Source organism: Microcebus murinus, chromosome 10 (assembly GCF_040939455.1).
Source record: "Microcebus murinus isolate Inina chromosome 10, M.murinus_Inina_mat1.0, whole genome shotgun sequence".
In the NCBI taxonomy this organism is placed as follows: Eukaryota; Metazoa; Chordata; class Mammalia; order Primates; family Cheirogaleidae; genus Microcebus; species Microcebus murinus.
Window position 1 is genome coordinate 72,352,106 of NC_134113.1, and position 17,686 is coordinate 72,369,791.

Below are 17,686 nucleotides of genomic sequence, written 5' to 3' on the forward strand. Positions count from 1 at the left end.
CCTTAACTACGAAATGGGACTATAACTTAATATATGGTGATAGTCTCTGATGCATATTTCAATATTAAAACAGAAGAGGTGAATTTCTTTTAGACATATTTAATAACTAAATAGAGTACTGCTAAAGACATTTTTGCTTTTCCTCTCTGATTTTCTTATGCAATATCCAAGGTTAATTTAATAGACAGTAAAGACATTGCAGATTAGAGTAGGAGCATATAGGTTTCCCACTTTCGGAAAAGAGAACTATTGGGTGCTGAGAAGTGAGTTAGTCCAAGGGCTTCTTTAGTCTAGGGTGGTGGTCCAGGACAAGCTGACACAGGAATGACTTTTGCATCTCTGTATCCCTAGACAGGAAGCCTGGATTTGAGCTTGTCAAAACTAGAGAGTTCATTATGGCATTTGCACTTCGGCTTCTTGTGTTTTGAATTCTAATTATAATAACTAATGAAAAATTATAGTTTTCAAGGTCATATGCAATATCTCATTTGATCTCAAAAACTGTGAAAGGACTGTTTTCTAAATGAGAAAAAAAGCTTAAACAAGTTAAAGTTGCCCTCACTATGTAGGGGAAGTTGGGGCCAAACTGCAGTCTGATTCCATTCCAGCCTTTTTTTCCATCCCATCTCCATGTAAAAAATTTCAAACCCTATTTTCTGAGAGGTGAGAAAAAATGGGCTCATTTTCTCCTGAGTTTCCAGGACTCTACCCACATGTCAACCAGAGCAACTCTGTCTTTACATGTTCAACTCTGGCCTCGAATTTGGTTGGGGGAAAAGGATCTATTGGTAGTAAATATTTGGAAATCACTGTATAAATACACTATATTCCTGGGTCATCAATCAATATTGACTATATCTAGTTTGGTGTTCCAGGAAAGGTGGGGAAAGTTTTTTTCTCCTCTGGGAGAGTAGTTGGGTGGTGCCCTGCCAAGTTTGAAGGATAAGAATGGCAATAGTGACAGTCAAATGATTTTCACTGTGATTGGTTGGGTATTTGTGTGAGACTATATAGCCACTAATCACTGTCATTCTAAAAGCTGGGAAAAAGAGCAAGGAGAAAAAGAAGATCTGTGTTGTCATGGCAATAGTTTACCATTGTAATAATTAACGCTTTTCTTAACTGACTAGTTAAACTGTGAGTTAGAATATGCACTATTTACCCTATAATTAGGACACTGGCTTACTAGAACAAAAACGTTACTACTCTGAGTGCTATTAGAAGGGGCTTTACAGCCACGTGAATTATATTCACAGGCATAAAGAAGAAATTGCTTACTTTAGGGGAAAGATAGAAGTTTTATTATATTGAAAAGCATATGTGAGTGTGAAATTATATAATAAATCTATAAAAAAACAAGGTATTAAGTGCTTAGAGATTTTTCTGATAGAAATTAAAGGCTTGTTGCATAAGTGAAAGTGATTTTAGTAAGAATATTAGATTAGTCAATAAAATATTCCAAATATCTTAGGAACATTGACTATACAAACTTGATTATGTTAGACTCCTTTAATATACTATAACCTATATCACCTGTGTTCCTTTTTTTCTTCTTTTCTATTTTCATAAATTCTCTCTGACCTTTCCTCACCCTAATTTAAGCTCCTGCTCCTTTATATCTGGGGTAGATTCAGGGTCAAAATTCATTTCACATAATGCTTACTACATTAAAATGGGATAGTTCTGAAGGAACAGATCACTTTAAGATATGTTAGTAAAGACTTTTACATTTATATTCACTTAGATAAAGAAACTAAAATATTGGGTCTTAAATTCAGTATAGTTTTAATAATCCCTTAACCCAAGACAAAGTAGTCCTAGGATGTTTTTATATATAGAAATATTTCTTCAATATAGTCAAATTTTAACGTAATCAGTCATGTTTGAATATATGATAGAACATAAATTGCCTTGCAGATTTTACTTGGATACTTACTGTTTTCAAAATATGTGTTAATTCTTAGAAAATGTACAATATATATAGACTTGGTAAGAATTTTGTACATAATGTCTGATCATAGTTTTATTTAGAAATTAAACATTCTCCTTCCCTTTCAATTCTTGGCAACTAGTCAAAGAAGTTAAAAATATCTCTAAAACCATATTTCAAGCTATTTCAACCAAGTAAATGTTGGATCTTAGTATTACATAATTATGTTATATGTAATGTTTAAGTGGAAAAAGTTACATTAAAAACAAATATAAATGTTCTCATATTTTTATATGGTTATTTAGTAGAATGATTCATTTTAAAGTAATTTAATCAAACAAGATAACCGTGAATATGACAGTATAGCATAGTAGTCAAGTATGTGGCCACATGGCCCAGATTCCCTCAAATTTTAATTTTAGCGCCTCCCTAGTTGTGTGACTTTGAATAAGTAACTCACCTCTCTGTGCCTCCATGTCCTCATTTGTAAAATAGGAGACATAATAATAAGTACCTCATAAGGTTACATGATACTTAAATGAGTCAATAAAGAATTTACACACCTGCCACAGTATAAGCACTCATTATATTAGCTGTTAAAAGTGGGAAAATCAAAGAGCAATGGCACACTAGTTTTTACTGTAAAAATTCTATAGTGTATATTTGTTTATTTTTCCCTGCCTTTCATTAATTTTTATTTCACTCCAAATTGTCATGGATATTATTTTTTCCCATTTAATTCTTTATTTATTGTTTTTGCTGTTGTTATTTTTGTTCCCTGACCGGGAATCAAACCCAGGCCGCAGCAGTGAGAACACTGAATCCTAACCACCAGGGACCATTTAATTCTTAATATTCTTTCACACTCATCTGATACTGGAGTATCATTTTGCCGTAAGCCCTCTCTTTTCACCCATATAATTCTCTGTGATAGCACACAACAAGCCTCTCATTCCAGTGGGGAAGCTAAGCAGAACGTTGAGAAAGAGGTCTTTCGAGAATGCGGTAGTGTATTTTCACCTGTGGCACTGTTCCACCACTTTACCAGTCTCAATTTTGTCTTAATTTGCAATATATGTACTGAACTATAGTTTTGTTAAAAATTTTTTGACAAGTCTGTGAATAATACAGTAGTACCAGGCAGAGTTGCTGATACTCTCACTGCTCATTTTGGACTTCCTTAGCTATATAAAAGGAAACTATCTAAAGAGGCTGAATTAATTTCAATACAGTCCTAGGCATTTTTATGGGTGTGTTTGAATTATTGTTCATCATTTTAGTCCAATTATGAAAAATAAGCTAATTAAATATAAAAGAATGAATTTAGTACCATGTCAGATTGTAATTCAGATTTTAATAAATTCAATTTTATTAACACACATACCAATAATACTTTATCATGAATATTTAGACCCATAAAATTATCAAAGAACCGTAGAATGACGGAGAATGACAGAAATTTAGGGTTAGAAAACACTGAATGCTTTCTGCCTCAAGTGAGTTGGTAGACTTGAGGCAGAAATCTTTTTCTTTAACATCCAACCTTTGTTTTATACTTCTAGTTTGGAGCCGTTCACTACTTCACCATATTGAATAGATACTGGATATTTTTAAACATTCTTATATATTAAGCTAAAGTCTACCTCCTGTAACTTCTATAACCTCGGGCACTAGAAGACAGCTACCCTTAACCCATCTTTGCCCTTTGACCCTCCTGCTTCTTCTCCTTTCTTGGTTCAACGTCCTCAGGCCCAGTAACTGTTTCTCAAATGACATTGTGCCTAGGAGGGGTCTCACCTCTAGACGGTCACTAATTTTTTTATTCTTCTTTAAGAATCAGACTTCGAGTGTGCATCAATAAATAAAATGTTAATGAAGCAATGTCCTCCACTCTACTTAGCACTATAACAGGTATAAACGTACTGTAATAGAAGCGAGTGAAGGATTTTGAAGTGAGTGCCCTGACAGTGTGCTGACTAGATATTCAGTGTAAGAGAGGACGGGAAGAAGGAAAGCCAGCTGAAGGCACTTACAGAAAGCAAAATACACAGTGATAAGGGTCTGGACTGAGTAGCAGTGGAAATGGAGCATAATGGATAATTATATGACATGTTTCAAAGGAAACAGCAACAAGGATTTAGAAAACTAAGTAAATCCCATGAATAAAGGGAAAGTGATTCGAAGCACACTGCATGTTGCCAAGCATGAGTGACTGATAAAAATGTGAGTACTATTGTCCGAGATTGTGAGAGAGAGAACTGGGTTGAGGGAGCAAAAGGGAGAAAATGATGAATTTGTTTGAGTTTGGGGTGGAATGAGGAGACCAGTTTAGAAAACTTCCTTGGAGATTTAGAAACATGGAACTAGAAGGTTACATAGCTGTGACTTAGTTGACGAACCATCAGATTCCAGAACAGAATTATGGTCCGAGAACAGGTCATTAGTCTGATGGCCAGACTGAGGAGAGACAGAACGAAAGACCTGGGACTGAGCCTTGAGAAGACATATAGGTTGGCATAGCTATGCCGGACAACATCGAGGAAATTTGAGAGACACAGATCTTAACACAAGCCACATGTAGAAGATATTAGTAAGCTTATATATTTAACATTCTAGAAATGTTGGCTAGATGAATAATAATGATGACTATAGAAAATTCAGTTTGAATTTTAAAAACTCTTTTATGTTGGCCTCAAATTCTAAAATTCTACAATTTTTTTTTAGCCTTAGAGTTTTTGAAGCCCACCCCATGTTGAAAAAAGGAAAATGTGATCATTTTGGCTGTCACAACTATATATTCTTTTTAAAAGTAAATATCCATTTAGTTATCTTAATCATTAGAAACAGTTAACACATTGTAAGAATATGTGCACTTATAATTTTTATCTTAATACTGTAGTCACTAAAATATGAAATTCATGAAACCCAAATATCTCATGAAAAGAAGCCAGCCATTATGATTTTGTCTATAATGCTTACATCTCAATATACCCAGATGATGGACAATCTTCATAATTTTTTTGCAGAATATCCAGCTTTGTTGATAATCATGTTTCTCTATAATTGTCTTTAATTGTGTGGTTATGATTGCAAATACAAAGTTCCAAAAGCACATAAAAATGGGCATTCATGTTTCAGGTGTTTCTAGAATTTTTTAAAAGACTTTTTCTTTGAATATTACATTTCTTTTTTTTTAAAGAAGCTCTTTGATTGTATGTGTGTGTGTGAGAGAGAGTGTATGTGTGTGTATCTAGCCATATAGGTTTAGATACAGATATCTTTTCATTATCCTGGGGGGATGGAAGAGTTTAACGGCACTGTGTAACATTGTTGTCAATGACCTACCAAAATGATTTTGTGTGTATGTGTATGTGTACAGCCACAATTCCTTCAGGAGACACCTACCAAGGCAAATGCAGGTTTCCAGTGTTGACTTTAGCATGGGCACAGAACCTGTTTTACAGAGAGGAGAAACAACAACCAGCATTGGGAGAATAAAACCAGAGCTCTACAAACAGAAATCAGTCGACTCCGAGGGCAACAGGAAAGAAGACGTCAAAACCTGTGGGAAACTTAACTTTACCCTCCAGTATGATTATGAAAATGAACTTCTAGTTGTTAAAATAATCAAAGCCTTAGATCTCCCTGCTAAAGACTTTACAGGAACTTCTGACCCTTATGTGAAGATGTATCTTCTTCCAGATAGGAAAAAGAAATTTCAGACCCGTGTGCACAGAAAGACCTTAAATCCTCTATTTGATGAAACTTTTCAGTTTCCTGTAGTGTACGACCAACTATGCAACCGAAAGCTACATTTCAGTGTGTATGATTTTGACAGATTTTCTAGACATGACATGATTGGGGAAGTGATTCTTGATAATTTGTTTGAAGTCTCTGATCTCTCCAGGGAAGCCACAGTATGGAAAGATATTCATTGTGCTACCACAGTAAGTAATAATTCCACCAATATATTGTTTTTTATTTGACCCACAGTGATATATAGACCAATTATTACCCAGATTATTGGAATAAATTTTCCAGTAATGGAATTTATGTCCCAGGATCTTGCAAAGGTAGGATTTAATTTCATAATAATAATAATTCAGGGGCCTAACACTATATTGATAACTTTAGTGATTGTATAAATAAAAACTAGCTCTTGTAAGTTACCAAAAAGAGTAAGCCTTGTCTCCTTTGAAATATTTATCTGTAACTTATCCCCAATAGCCAATTTCCTCATAGTTAATATTGACTTTCATTATTTAAGATGATTTTGTTCTTCAGATCAAACTTAAAATGTACTTTGATGCTAGTTGGAAAAGTCCTTAATTTGATCTGTAATAGTCCATTACTTTAGAAGCTTTTGTGGAATACACACAATTACAATGTATGAAATGCTGAATGATCAAAAAGTGATTATTTACATTAGAACTTTTCTTTTTCATTACAAAATGCTTTTTCTGATCACAAAATATTACCAACTTTAGGATTGAAAATTCATAAAACAGAGTACAAACACGTACCATAAAATTAAAATAATCTACATTGGTACCAATTTGGTATAATATTTTAGCATATTTTTTTCCATTTTCTTGCTATGCATGTTTTTAAATAATTAAGATCATACGAAGTTTAAACTTTTTCATGCTATGTTTGTTTTAGTGCATGAAGTTTAGATATACGATCCATTTACCTCACTATTGTCTTGTTGTTAAACATTTAAATTAGGCATAAATTTTTTTACACTAAAAATTGGTGTGTTCTTTTTTTCCAAAATCCATTTCTTTATTCAAGACTATTTGTCCAAGATAGAATTATAGAAGTGGAATTAGAGAACTGATCTCTTAAGTTAGATTTCTAAATTGTTTTGGCTTCTTAGTTTTTAAATGGGGCATTTATTTAATTTTTACCATCAGATTGTCTTTATGTATTATTATCTTTTGCTTGAGTTTTATAAAAAATGTTAAGCTTAAAATGTTTAAGCTTAAAACATTTGAATAGAGACAAGGGATTATTTAAAAAATAAGAAAACAATTTTTTTACTCAAAATAACTCCTTTCATATTTTTTCATTATCAGTGTTTTACTAATTATTATACAATCAATATTTGGGTGATTATGTTTTCATTATAAATTATGTGGTGTTTTTAATTTCAGAATATTACAGGGTTCAAATGTTTACATTACATATGTGGATTACATTGCATCATCACAACATTGAATGTGATGAATTGAATTTTTCAGTTGAATTTTCAGTTGAATTTTTATTTCATGGTCTCCACTGTGATATCTATTAGGATATATATTAGGGAACAAAGAAGGAATGATGACATTGGATATATTTCAGAGGCACATTGGGGATCTTTTGATTTCACATGATTTTCACTGTATTGCTGAAATTTCTACAGGGAAATATGGTAAGAGTGATATTTATTGTTTTTAAAAATATGACACCTTCCAGAATTCTACAAATACAGCTAGTAATTGTTAGATTATTTCTTTTGATTCCTCAATCTTACTACTTTTTTTATTCATTCAAAAAATATTTACTGAGTACATTCTTTGTGCTTAGCATGCTCAAGTACCAAGCTTGCAACAAACATATTACTATTAAAAAATTGTTTTGAAGCATATTTTGTTCATATATTCAGGCTCAGAGGTAAGTCATCTGCAGATAGTCTAAAAATTAGTATCATTTTCTAGGAGATTGGCAGTGAATTGTTTTTTACATTCTCAATTTTTTGTATTCTAAACTGGTCCTTAGAAAAAGAATAGGAATTCCTCAGGGAAACTTCAGTTTTTGACTGCTAATAATACATACTCATATTTTGGTAAATATTAATAAATACTCAAATTTATTTTCAACCCTCCCATATGCCTAGTGTATTAATTTCTTATTTCTGCTATAAAAATTACCACAGATTTAGTGTCTTATTACAAACATTTTATAGTTCAATTAGAAATCCAATGTGGGTCTTACTAACTAAATAAAATCAAGGTGTTGGCAGGGCCTCATTCCTTGCTAGAGGTTCTTGGGAGATCCATTTTCTTATCTTTTCCAAATTCTAGAGGCCTCTGGCATTTGTTGGCTTAGACTGAACCCACGTGGGTAATCAAGGAAAATTTCCCCATCTCAAAGTCTATAATCTTAATCGTGTCTCTGAAGTCCCTTTTGCCCTGTAAGTAACATATTCACAGATTCTAGGAATTAGGACATGGCCCTCTTTGGGGGGACCTTTATTCTGCCTGCCACACCTGTACATATCTTCATTTCAGTATTCTGAATATAAAAAGAAGTTGGGTGAAAATAAAATTTATCATTAAATTATTTTAATAAAAGGACATTTTTCTTTAACTGGAACAGCAAGCCACACACTGTTCAAGATGCTGCTTACAGAATTTTTGTTTTTGCTTGAAAACATAGTAATGAAACCTAAATATCTAGACTATTTGGCCAAAGTTAATATTATGGTTAGTGTAGTATTTAATTAAAATTTCTGTTCAACTTTTGAAAATTTATTAAGCAATTTTATATTGACTTATTAGTAAAAATGAAAAAAAAAGATGTGGGTTGAAATTTGCTTAAGAAACTTTTCCTCTTCACACGTCTGTAATTTTAAATAGTTTATACAGAAATTATAGAATTTTCTAGAAAGAAGGAGAAAAAAAAGAAATAAATGAAAAGAAATATAATATATGCTCTTACTCATCCAAGTCCTATTGAAACCTACAAAGGAGATCCAATTATGCAGACATAGATATAAAAGAGTTTATGTAAAAAATAATATAATATAAATATTTGAATTAAAAGATTAGCTATCATTAGGTTAAGAGATAATAGCATTCCATGGTGTGTATATTAAAAAAATATTAATAGTGATGACAAATATAAATATTCTTATAAATCTTATAATTTTATAATTATAAGAATTCTTATAATTAAGGTTTTTATTTGAAATAATCATTTATGAGATTTTAGAGTGCCTTTATATAACTGCAAATCTCCAACTTAATTTAGTCCAAAATTTAATGTGAAAAAAGAGCATTTTGCTATCAGTTTGAAAAAAAATAGTTCATGTGTCTTTAACTTTTAAGGATTCTTTTTAGTATCATTAAGTCCTGCTTTATTATCATATTGATGGAAATTTCATGAATCGCTTTTTTCTTCTTCAAGCTAATTATATAATTATGCCTTATAATTATTGAAAATAGGATTTGGTAAAAATCAGAATAGCTACTTTTTGTGATTGTTGTTTCTAATTATTTTCAGGTGTCTGATTCCTACAAATTTCCATCATAGACACATTTTTTTCCATATGTTAAAGGCCTGTCCAAGGCCTCATCCAAAAATCTTCCCAGGACAGTTCATTGCATGAAATTGATTTTTTTTTCTACAGCATTCGATTCAAATAACTTCGATTTGATTACATAAATATTTACTGAGAACTTGTTATGTCCAAAGTTCATATTTAGATCTAAACTGGAAAAAATGACTAGTAAAATACAAGTTTTAGTCAAGGACTTCAGTCTAACAGAGGAGACAAGTAACAAAGAAAGTATCTGCCAGAGTGTAAATTATTATATAATTTTTTCCTGATGACCTCCATAAATGTCACACGTGCTCACACACACACACACACCCTTTCTGGTACAGATTATATCCCATATGAAAATAGTATTTGAGATCCCCTTTGGATGATGGTAGAATTCTGAAAAGAGAACTTGGATGTTCCTTGAAAACTGCATGAGCAAAAGGAAATAAATCAAGACTGTAGCATGTTTTCAGGGGAAAAAAAGTAGAGTGTGAATATGGAATGAAGAAGAGACTAAAAAAAAAAAAAAAAAAAAAAAACTCGAACCATAATGTTATGCTTAAGCTACAATCAGGAAGACCTTTAGGACAATGGGGTTTACATTTATTTTGTGTTTTATCACAAGAGTGCAATTACTGGAGCTATCATCTCATATGGCAACGCGATGGATGGGTACAGCCGATAAGAGTGGAGGCACTGTGAGATGTAGCGGCCAGGCAGGAACCCAACTCAGCAGTCTAGATGAGATGAAAGAAGCCTGACTGAGGCTGGTAGCAGTGAGAATGGAAAGGAGCTACTATATGCTAAGGAAGCATCGGCTGTTGCACTTATTTAAACATTCTGCAAATATTGGCCGTATGTCTGCCACTTGCCTCTGAGCTTCTGGAAGGCAGAATTCATCTTGCATCTTTCACAGCATCTATAAGTGCTTAATATCTGTTGAATAAATAACTTAGCACATTTTTATATGAGGTCAAGTGTAGAATTATTTAAGTACAAATCTACCACTACCAGAGGAAAAAAATAATGTGATGGTGTACCCCCACTGATTACAAATCAACTAAGTATAGTTAATTACAACTAAGTATGTGCTTAGTTATATTTTGTTAGCATTAGCTACTTTGTACAGAAAATTTTTTTTTTAATCTTCAAGGGATGACACCCATTCATATGTAAAATAAACCAGGAAAATCTTAAATTATTGGCAGAAATCTTATCAAGTTGAAGCAAGAGTCACATATTTTGCATTTGTGATTTCAGGACTAACAAATTATTTATATATAAGAATGATTAATATTTTATCAAGAATTAGCAATTTTTCTTTTTGAAATTAGAGATTGAACGACAAAGGAAACAATAAAGGTGAGTCTTTATTCTGTGCAAAACATTAGTTTTCACTTTAGGGGTGATTCTACTATATATCCCAAATATGGCAAGCCAGATACCTCTGGCACTAACATAGACATATCTCCAATGTAGGGGAAAATCACATTGAAAACCAGTGTGTACCCCATGCTGCTATTTCAGAAATGTAAAGGAGAAATACATATTCATATTCAGTTATATATACAAAACAAGTCTATGTAAAGACACACAAGAACTTAATAATAATAGTTTCCCATTGGCAAAAGTGGTAGAAACTGGATGAATGAATATAGAGAAGGAATGATTTGCAGCATATTGCTTTAGGTATATTTTATTTTAAAACCATTGTTGTGCATACTATTTTTTTCTTTTTTTTTTTCACAGTAGACATTGCAGGCCTAGACTGTGCATAATATTATTCACATGTTTAGTTAACTTTTTTCAAAAAGCCAATCACTGTAAATACTGATATGTTTTGAATGCTTGTATGTAGTTTTCCCTGTGCATTCTCAAAAAGCCATTGAAAGTATACACAGATTAGGAAAAGATTTCCTTTTCTCCAACAGTACCAACTTCATTTTGTATATTTATTTACTCACTTACCTAGTCAATGAATGGTTTTCAGCATTGTGTTCACCAACTTAAAAAATTTTCACAAGTAAAGGTGTGTGTGCCTACCACATTGACCTGGGTTATAGCTGTAAAATGTTTGAATCTATTATCTTCTTACCAAGTATCTGTCAAAGATTAGGCCTTGACATGACAAATACAAAGGAACTGCTAAGTTCACTATATCAACCATTTAGAGTACTGAATGTACCTACTGAACTTCAGTTTGAAGTAACTTACTTCATTACACATTATTAAAATATTTAAAAAATTTTAAAATTTGCTTTCTTATTTCTAGATATATATTTGCAATTCTACCCCCAATCATCTTAGATCAATTATAGAATCACAATAATATTATATTTTTTCCCCTTAGCTATCAATGCATTCTCTTCTAATATTTAACTATGGAATGATATGTCAGCTAATAACATTTTAAAGAGCGACAAAATTCCAGTCTCAAAATTATAAGGAAAGAGGTGTGGCTGACGGCAGGGTAGTAGGGACTGGACCTTTCTGGTCAGGGACTATCAGTGTCACTGGGTCTCCCAGGGAGTAGCAGTCAGTCTTGTAGCCGTAGGCCTCTAGATTGGGAGGATGAGCCCACATCTGCTTCTCTCTGAACACCCTCGTTTTCTATTTATCTCTGCAGTAAACCTGGCCCAGGAGTGTAACAGATTGCACATCTGCTAATGGGCAGCCAGTAATTATTCATTAACTCAAATGTTGCAAGTAAATTTCATGAATCTACATATAAAGTCTTTTAGTCATTTTGCAAGAACTGATGGAAAGTACCTATGTTGCAATATACAATTAAATTAAGTTTAAAATAATAAAGTCTTAGCTGGGCATGGTGTGGTGTGCACCTATAGTCCTAGCTACTCAGGAAGCTAAGGCAAGAAGATTACTTGAGTACAGGAGTTCAAGACCAGCCTGGGCAACATAGCAAGACCCCATCTCTATAAATAAATGAATAAATAAATAAAGTCTATCATAGACTATCGCAAGACTATGAGAGTTCTCAATGCATGATTCTTCTTGGCCTTAGCACCTGCCCAAGTTAGCCTGTTAAAAAAGAACTCCCATGAATATTTAATATTCAATAAATCACCATAGCTTATTGTATTATTTTTAAAGTTAGATCACATCTATGCACATTTAGAGAAAAAGATTTCACTGTCTGACCAGTCTGCTTTGACCTCCTTTGCATTTCATGGGAAAGATTGCTGGTAAGTAGCTATAAAAGAGTCCACAATAATGATTATATCAGTCTTTTTTAGCAGTTTACACAGCAGCTTCGGGAAACACTTGTTACAGGGTTCTGTTTACAAAACGAAAAATCAAAGTTAAGGCAAATCTGAAACTTAACTTTGCACCACCAGTTTTAAACTTAGTTCAATGCTGTTGCTATACTTTTTGGATAAACATAGCATTGTGAGGTAAGCACAGTATGATTTCTTTTTTTTTTTTTTTTTTTTTTTGAGACAGAGTCTCACTCTGTTGCCTGGGCTAGAGTGCCGTGGCATCAGCCTAGCTCACAGCAACCTCAAACTCTTGGGCTCAAGTGATCCTCCTGCCTCAGCCTCCTGGGTAGCTGGGACTACAGGCATGCGCCACCACACCTGGCTAATTTTTCCGGTATATTTTTAGTTGTCCAGCTAATTTCTTTCTATTTTTAGTAAAGACAGGATCTCGCTGTAGCTCAGGCTGCTCTCGAACTCCTGACCTTGAGCAATCCTCCCACCTCAGCCTCCCAGAGTGCTAGGGTTACAGGTGTGAGCCACCGAGCCCGGCCAGTATGATCTTTTGATTCATTGAAAGGGTATCATTCAGAAACGGGTAGCCAAAGTGGCCACTTAAAGAACAGCTACCAACCACATTTTAGTCATAATATTTGGGGATATTTAAAAAGCAAAATGACGGGGCCTTTTGCTTAAATTCATTGCATCTACATAATTTCCAATTTAAATTCCTACACTGTTCTACTTAGGAAGATTATAATTGCCATCTGGCTTCCCCAATCCTTGGGACTCTCTCCCCCCCGTAGCTATAGTTAAAGGCAGTATAGTCTAATCAGTAAAGCACTTAAGGCTCCGGCACAAACCCACATGGCTTTGTATTCCTGCTGTGTCACTTATTTGTATATGTCTTTGAGCAAATTACCAAATCTCTCTAAATCTTAATTATATTATTTGTAAAAGGGAGATTATGAGAGGGGAAACCATCATTTGTTGTGAGGACTCAAGATAAGTCATTAGCACAGAGTCAGGCATATTCTTTTCCCCATGGAAGAGTATGTTAATAACTAATAATTAAACTGCTTAAATCCTAGGGAGAAATAGAACAAATTTAACTAAACATCTTTAGAACCATACTACATTCTTAAAACTTGCAGCAGATCCAAGTATGTTGTTAGAATATCGCAAGGCTACAATGCTTCTCTTTACTTTCTACAACCTTCAAGCACTAAAAATCACATTATGCCTCAAATATGGATTTTTTTACTAATTGCATCTAAGAGAGAAAAATTGTCTAGAAATTTCCTGAAATAACATTGACTCCAAGGTAAAAGCTCATGCTTACACATGCTAGCTTCCAAAAAGTGTTAGCTATGGTATATATATATATATATATATATATACCATAGCTATATATATATTTTGTGGTAGGTTTTTGGATGTTATTGACTTAGCCAACATATTAAATATGTTAAATATATTAAATAGAAATAAAGACCTTGGTTCTAAAAATGATTATATCCTATTATTATGGTAAGGGATCATCTTAGGTGTTATATTTTTCTATTCAGGTGGGAAAGTTTTGACTCAGAGATCATTTAAATCTTTTTAGTCACAGTATGCTGTGATTCAGTGAGTGGACACAATTGCTTCTTTTTATGACGTACACACTTACCATGCCATCTAGCCTGTCCTTCACTCCTACCTCGGGATGATCTCCCAATTATTTTTTTCACATTCACTAGAATGTTGGCATTTTACTCAGTTTCTCTCCCCTCCCATCCGGGTATCACCCTTCTGAGCGCCCTAACTGTTCTACTGCCTCTCCTTCCCGTTCCCTTCTGACTTCCCACTACCCCTATTCTTGGTAATCTGGCCCGTTTCTAACTCTCTTTACTCATTTTTACCACTCTTCTATGTGGTTCCTCAGCATTGGTTTCACCTCACGCAAAGCCATAGCTTTTGCATGGCTGCCAGCTTCCCATCCACGGATGCCCCCTCAAATCTGCGTTCTCCCTCTTCCTGCCTGGCGAAGCCTCAGTGGACTTTTTAGATTCCACTCAACTCAGACTCTCCTCCTGGGGGAAGCCTGGCTTGGCTTTCTTCCCTTTCCACTGGGCACTTCCTCCTCTTTGTTCCCTCACCACCCTGCATCCTATGAAACCTCACGAGCCGAAGATGCTGGATGTCTCCATCTGTTCCTTTAGGTTCACTCTCCACTATTCTCCTCCACCCAGTGTGGGGCCTCATGAAGCCAACTTTTTTGGTTCTGGGGCTCTGTGCCTTCTGAGGCAAGAGTCTCTGCCTTCTGGAAAGCTATGTTAGGGAGGGAGAATGAGGTTGGGACATGTCTTTTCTGTCCATTGCTCTCTTCCCCTGTGAGAACTCCTCAGGCTGGCTAGGTCCTTCCCCTGAGGGTACAGTTCCTCTCCTGGCAGACTTTTCTTCTTCCCATTTTTCTTCTGAATCCAGGTGACTGTTCCCCTTCACTCTTTCAGTCATAGTGGTCATTACATCCTCCGCTGTTACCAGCTGCAGGGCATGGCACTAATCTCTGTGGTTTCCTACTTTTGGCTCCCTCACATCTGTGAATAGTCCCTTCATGAAGCCCTCTGGAATTACTTTAATTTGTGTGTGCCATCTGTTTCCTGCTGCATCCCTAAAGAAAGAAAACGATTCCTAATTACAGGCAGGTTAATTTCCTCTAACATTTCTGGACCATGCTGTGTATCTGAGGGTTCATTACCTTAGGAGAAATCAAATCCGTCCTTTAAAGGCTTGATGATAAGACAAGTCATTCAACCACAAAAAGTGAAAAAGACCCCTGACCATTGCTAAAACTCTCTACCCTGTTACACCGAGAACTTCAAATAATCTCCTTAAATATGGAATTCCACATTTCATTGCAATTGAAAAAGTCAGAATTTCTGGCTCCTAAAGTCAAGATTTTGGATAGGGACAATACATCATTTACTTAGAATAGTCTAGAAAAATAATTCTCTATTTATGCTCATTTTATAGATTCCAAAACATTTTTATGTTCCCAGGTTCTTGCTTTAAAAGTTAAAGTAGAAATACTTACAAAATGCTATAGATGTCCCTGCTTTTTAAGTAGAATGTACCAAATATAAGTTAACCTTTTCTTAGTAGTGATGATCTTTGAAACCATTAATTATATAAATTTAAAAAACAATTTTATTTTGTTCACTGATCTCTTGCATTTCACCATTTCATCTCTATTATACATATATATGCTTCCTATATTCCTTACTGTTCCAGTTTGTTGCTCTTAAGTTAAATAATCAGATACCAAAGTTGGTAGAATTATATATTAATAAAATCAGTATTTTAAATAATGACCAGAGATCTTTTTCTCAGCAAAGTACATAAAACTTGTAGTAGGTTGCCAAAAGTCTTTCATATTACCTTAATAGGTATGTTCTGGGCTGGATTTTGAGAGGTCTTATATCTAGATCACATGATCATTATTTAGAATTGGTAGAAGGTTCAAATTTAATCCTTTTATTTTATAGTTGAGAAAATTGAAACCCAAGGTTGTTTTTAAAATATCATTTCAATCCACAAAGCTGATTAGTAGAACAGCCAGAACAAGATTTTAAATCTTTGACTCTCAGTTCAATTGTTTTCCCTAAATCATGTTTCAGTTTTACAAGACTCAAAATATATTAAATACTAAAGAGAAAAGAAACAATTTTTCTTTTAAAACATGGAAGTTCAACTTTTGGCTTACAGAACTGAAATCTCTAAATACTAATATAGTGTGAATTAAAGAAGTTTGTACTATAACACTAGAGACAAAAAATATATTTATATAGCCTTTAAAACTTATAATCATGTCAAATCTATCTTATAAAACTGTGATTGAAATGTGTAGAGAACTAAGCAATGCCTGTCTTTGCCTTATTTTAAAAAAACAATCAAAGTCACTATTATTTCAGGAAATTCCTAGGCAATATTTCTTTCTTAGATGCAATGAGTAAAAAATCCATATTGGGGTATAATTTAATTGTGTCTGGGTATATTTTAATTTGTGTCTTGGTACATTTTAATGCTTGAAGGTTATAGGAAATAAAGAGGAGCACGTTAGCCTTCAGATATTCTAGCAACACACCTGGATCTGTTGCAAGTTTTAGGAATTTAGTGTGGTTCTGAAGATGCTGTTTAGTTAAAGTTGTTCTATTTCTCCTTTGCATTTAACCAGCTTAATTATTAGTTGTTAACATGCTTTTATATAGTGAAAAGAATATTCAGTTGCTTTTTAAATGCAAATGTTCGAAAGAATTCTCCTCTTCCTCTGTAACAAGTTGCACTAAACTGTTTCCTATAAATCAGGTATCTGATTTTATAATTTCTGAACATTTTTTTCAAAGACATACAATATTTCATCTACTACCTTTGAAATCTAAGACCATGTGAACAATTTGAAGTTTGTTTTTCTGGCTATTAAAATTTTAGGCATGATTTCTATTGGCGAAAGCTACAGAGTGAAGCAGGAAAGTATAGGAATTAAAGTGAGTGTACTTTCCTTAGAATCCTAGCATTGGTATCTTTTAGCTGCATCCCTTTGAATAAATTGCTTAACATTTCTGAACTTGTTTCCTCAGCCACAAAAAGAGTTTTATAGTATCAACCCCACAGGAATATTTTGAAAGTAAAATGAGATAATAAATGTGAAATGCTCATGAAATTTAAAGTTTCTAATTGTCAGTTATCTCCAACCTGCTATAATCTTGCACACAAAGGAGACACCTTATTTGCTCAGTTACTAATATCCTAGTTCCTTCCATGTCCTAAAGTTCTTGCTCTAATATTTAGATTCCTTAAATATATTACCCTTATGTTTTTTAAATGCATGAGAGATACTTATGTCTTAACTCCTTTCCTAAATCAGGAAATAGAATAAAATATGACGATATTATAAAGGGCTATGTCATAGCCTATGTTGCCTTAAGTCCTATAAATTTAATTCATTAAACCAGAGACATTCTGAATGGATGCCCATTTTATTCATGGTTTTGGAGTGCTTTTAGATTTTAAAATACTCTAAGCACAACCTCATACCCTATCGTAAGTAAAGGGAGATGAGCACCTATCAAATCTCAGCCTACAGAAGAGCTTAGATATCTGCATGAAGAAAATTATGCCCAAACAGGCAGTTATCATACTAATTACACTGCTAATGTTCTAATTTATAATCTACTTATATAGAGA

The 17,686-nt window shown here is 33.6% G+C and overlaps 1 protein-coding gene across 1 annotated transcript in view; it reads left to right on the plus strand.

Annotated features, from left to right (window-relative positions):
• SYT10 (synaptotagmin 10) overlaps positions 1-17,686 on the plus strand; it is a 56,731-nt gene that overhangs the window by 19,702 nt on the left and 19,343 nt on the right. The window contains exon 3 of the mRNA XM_012782444.3: positions 5,310-5,877. Coding sequence (XP_012637898.1) covers positions 5,310-5,877 — 568 coding nt within the window. The remainder of the gene's footprint in view (positions 1-5,309; positions 5,878-17,686) is intronic.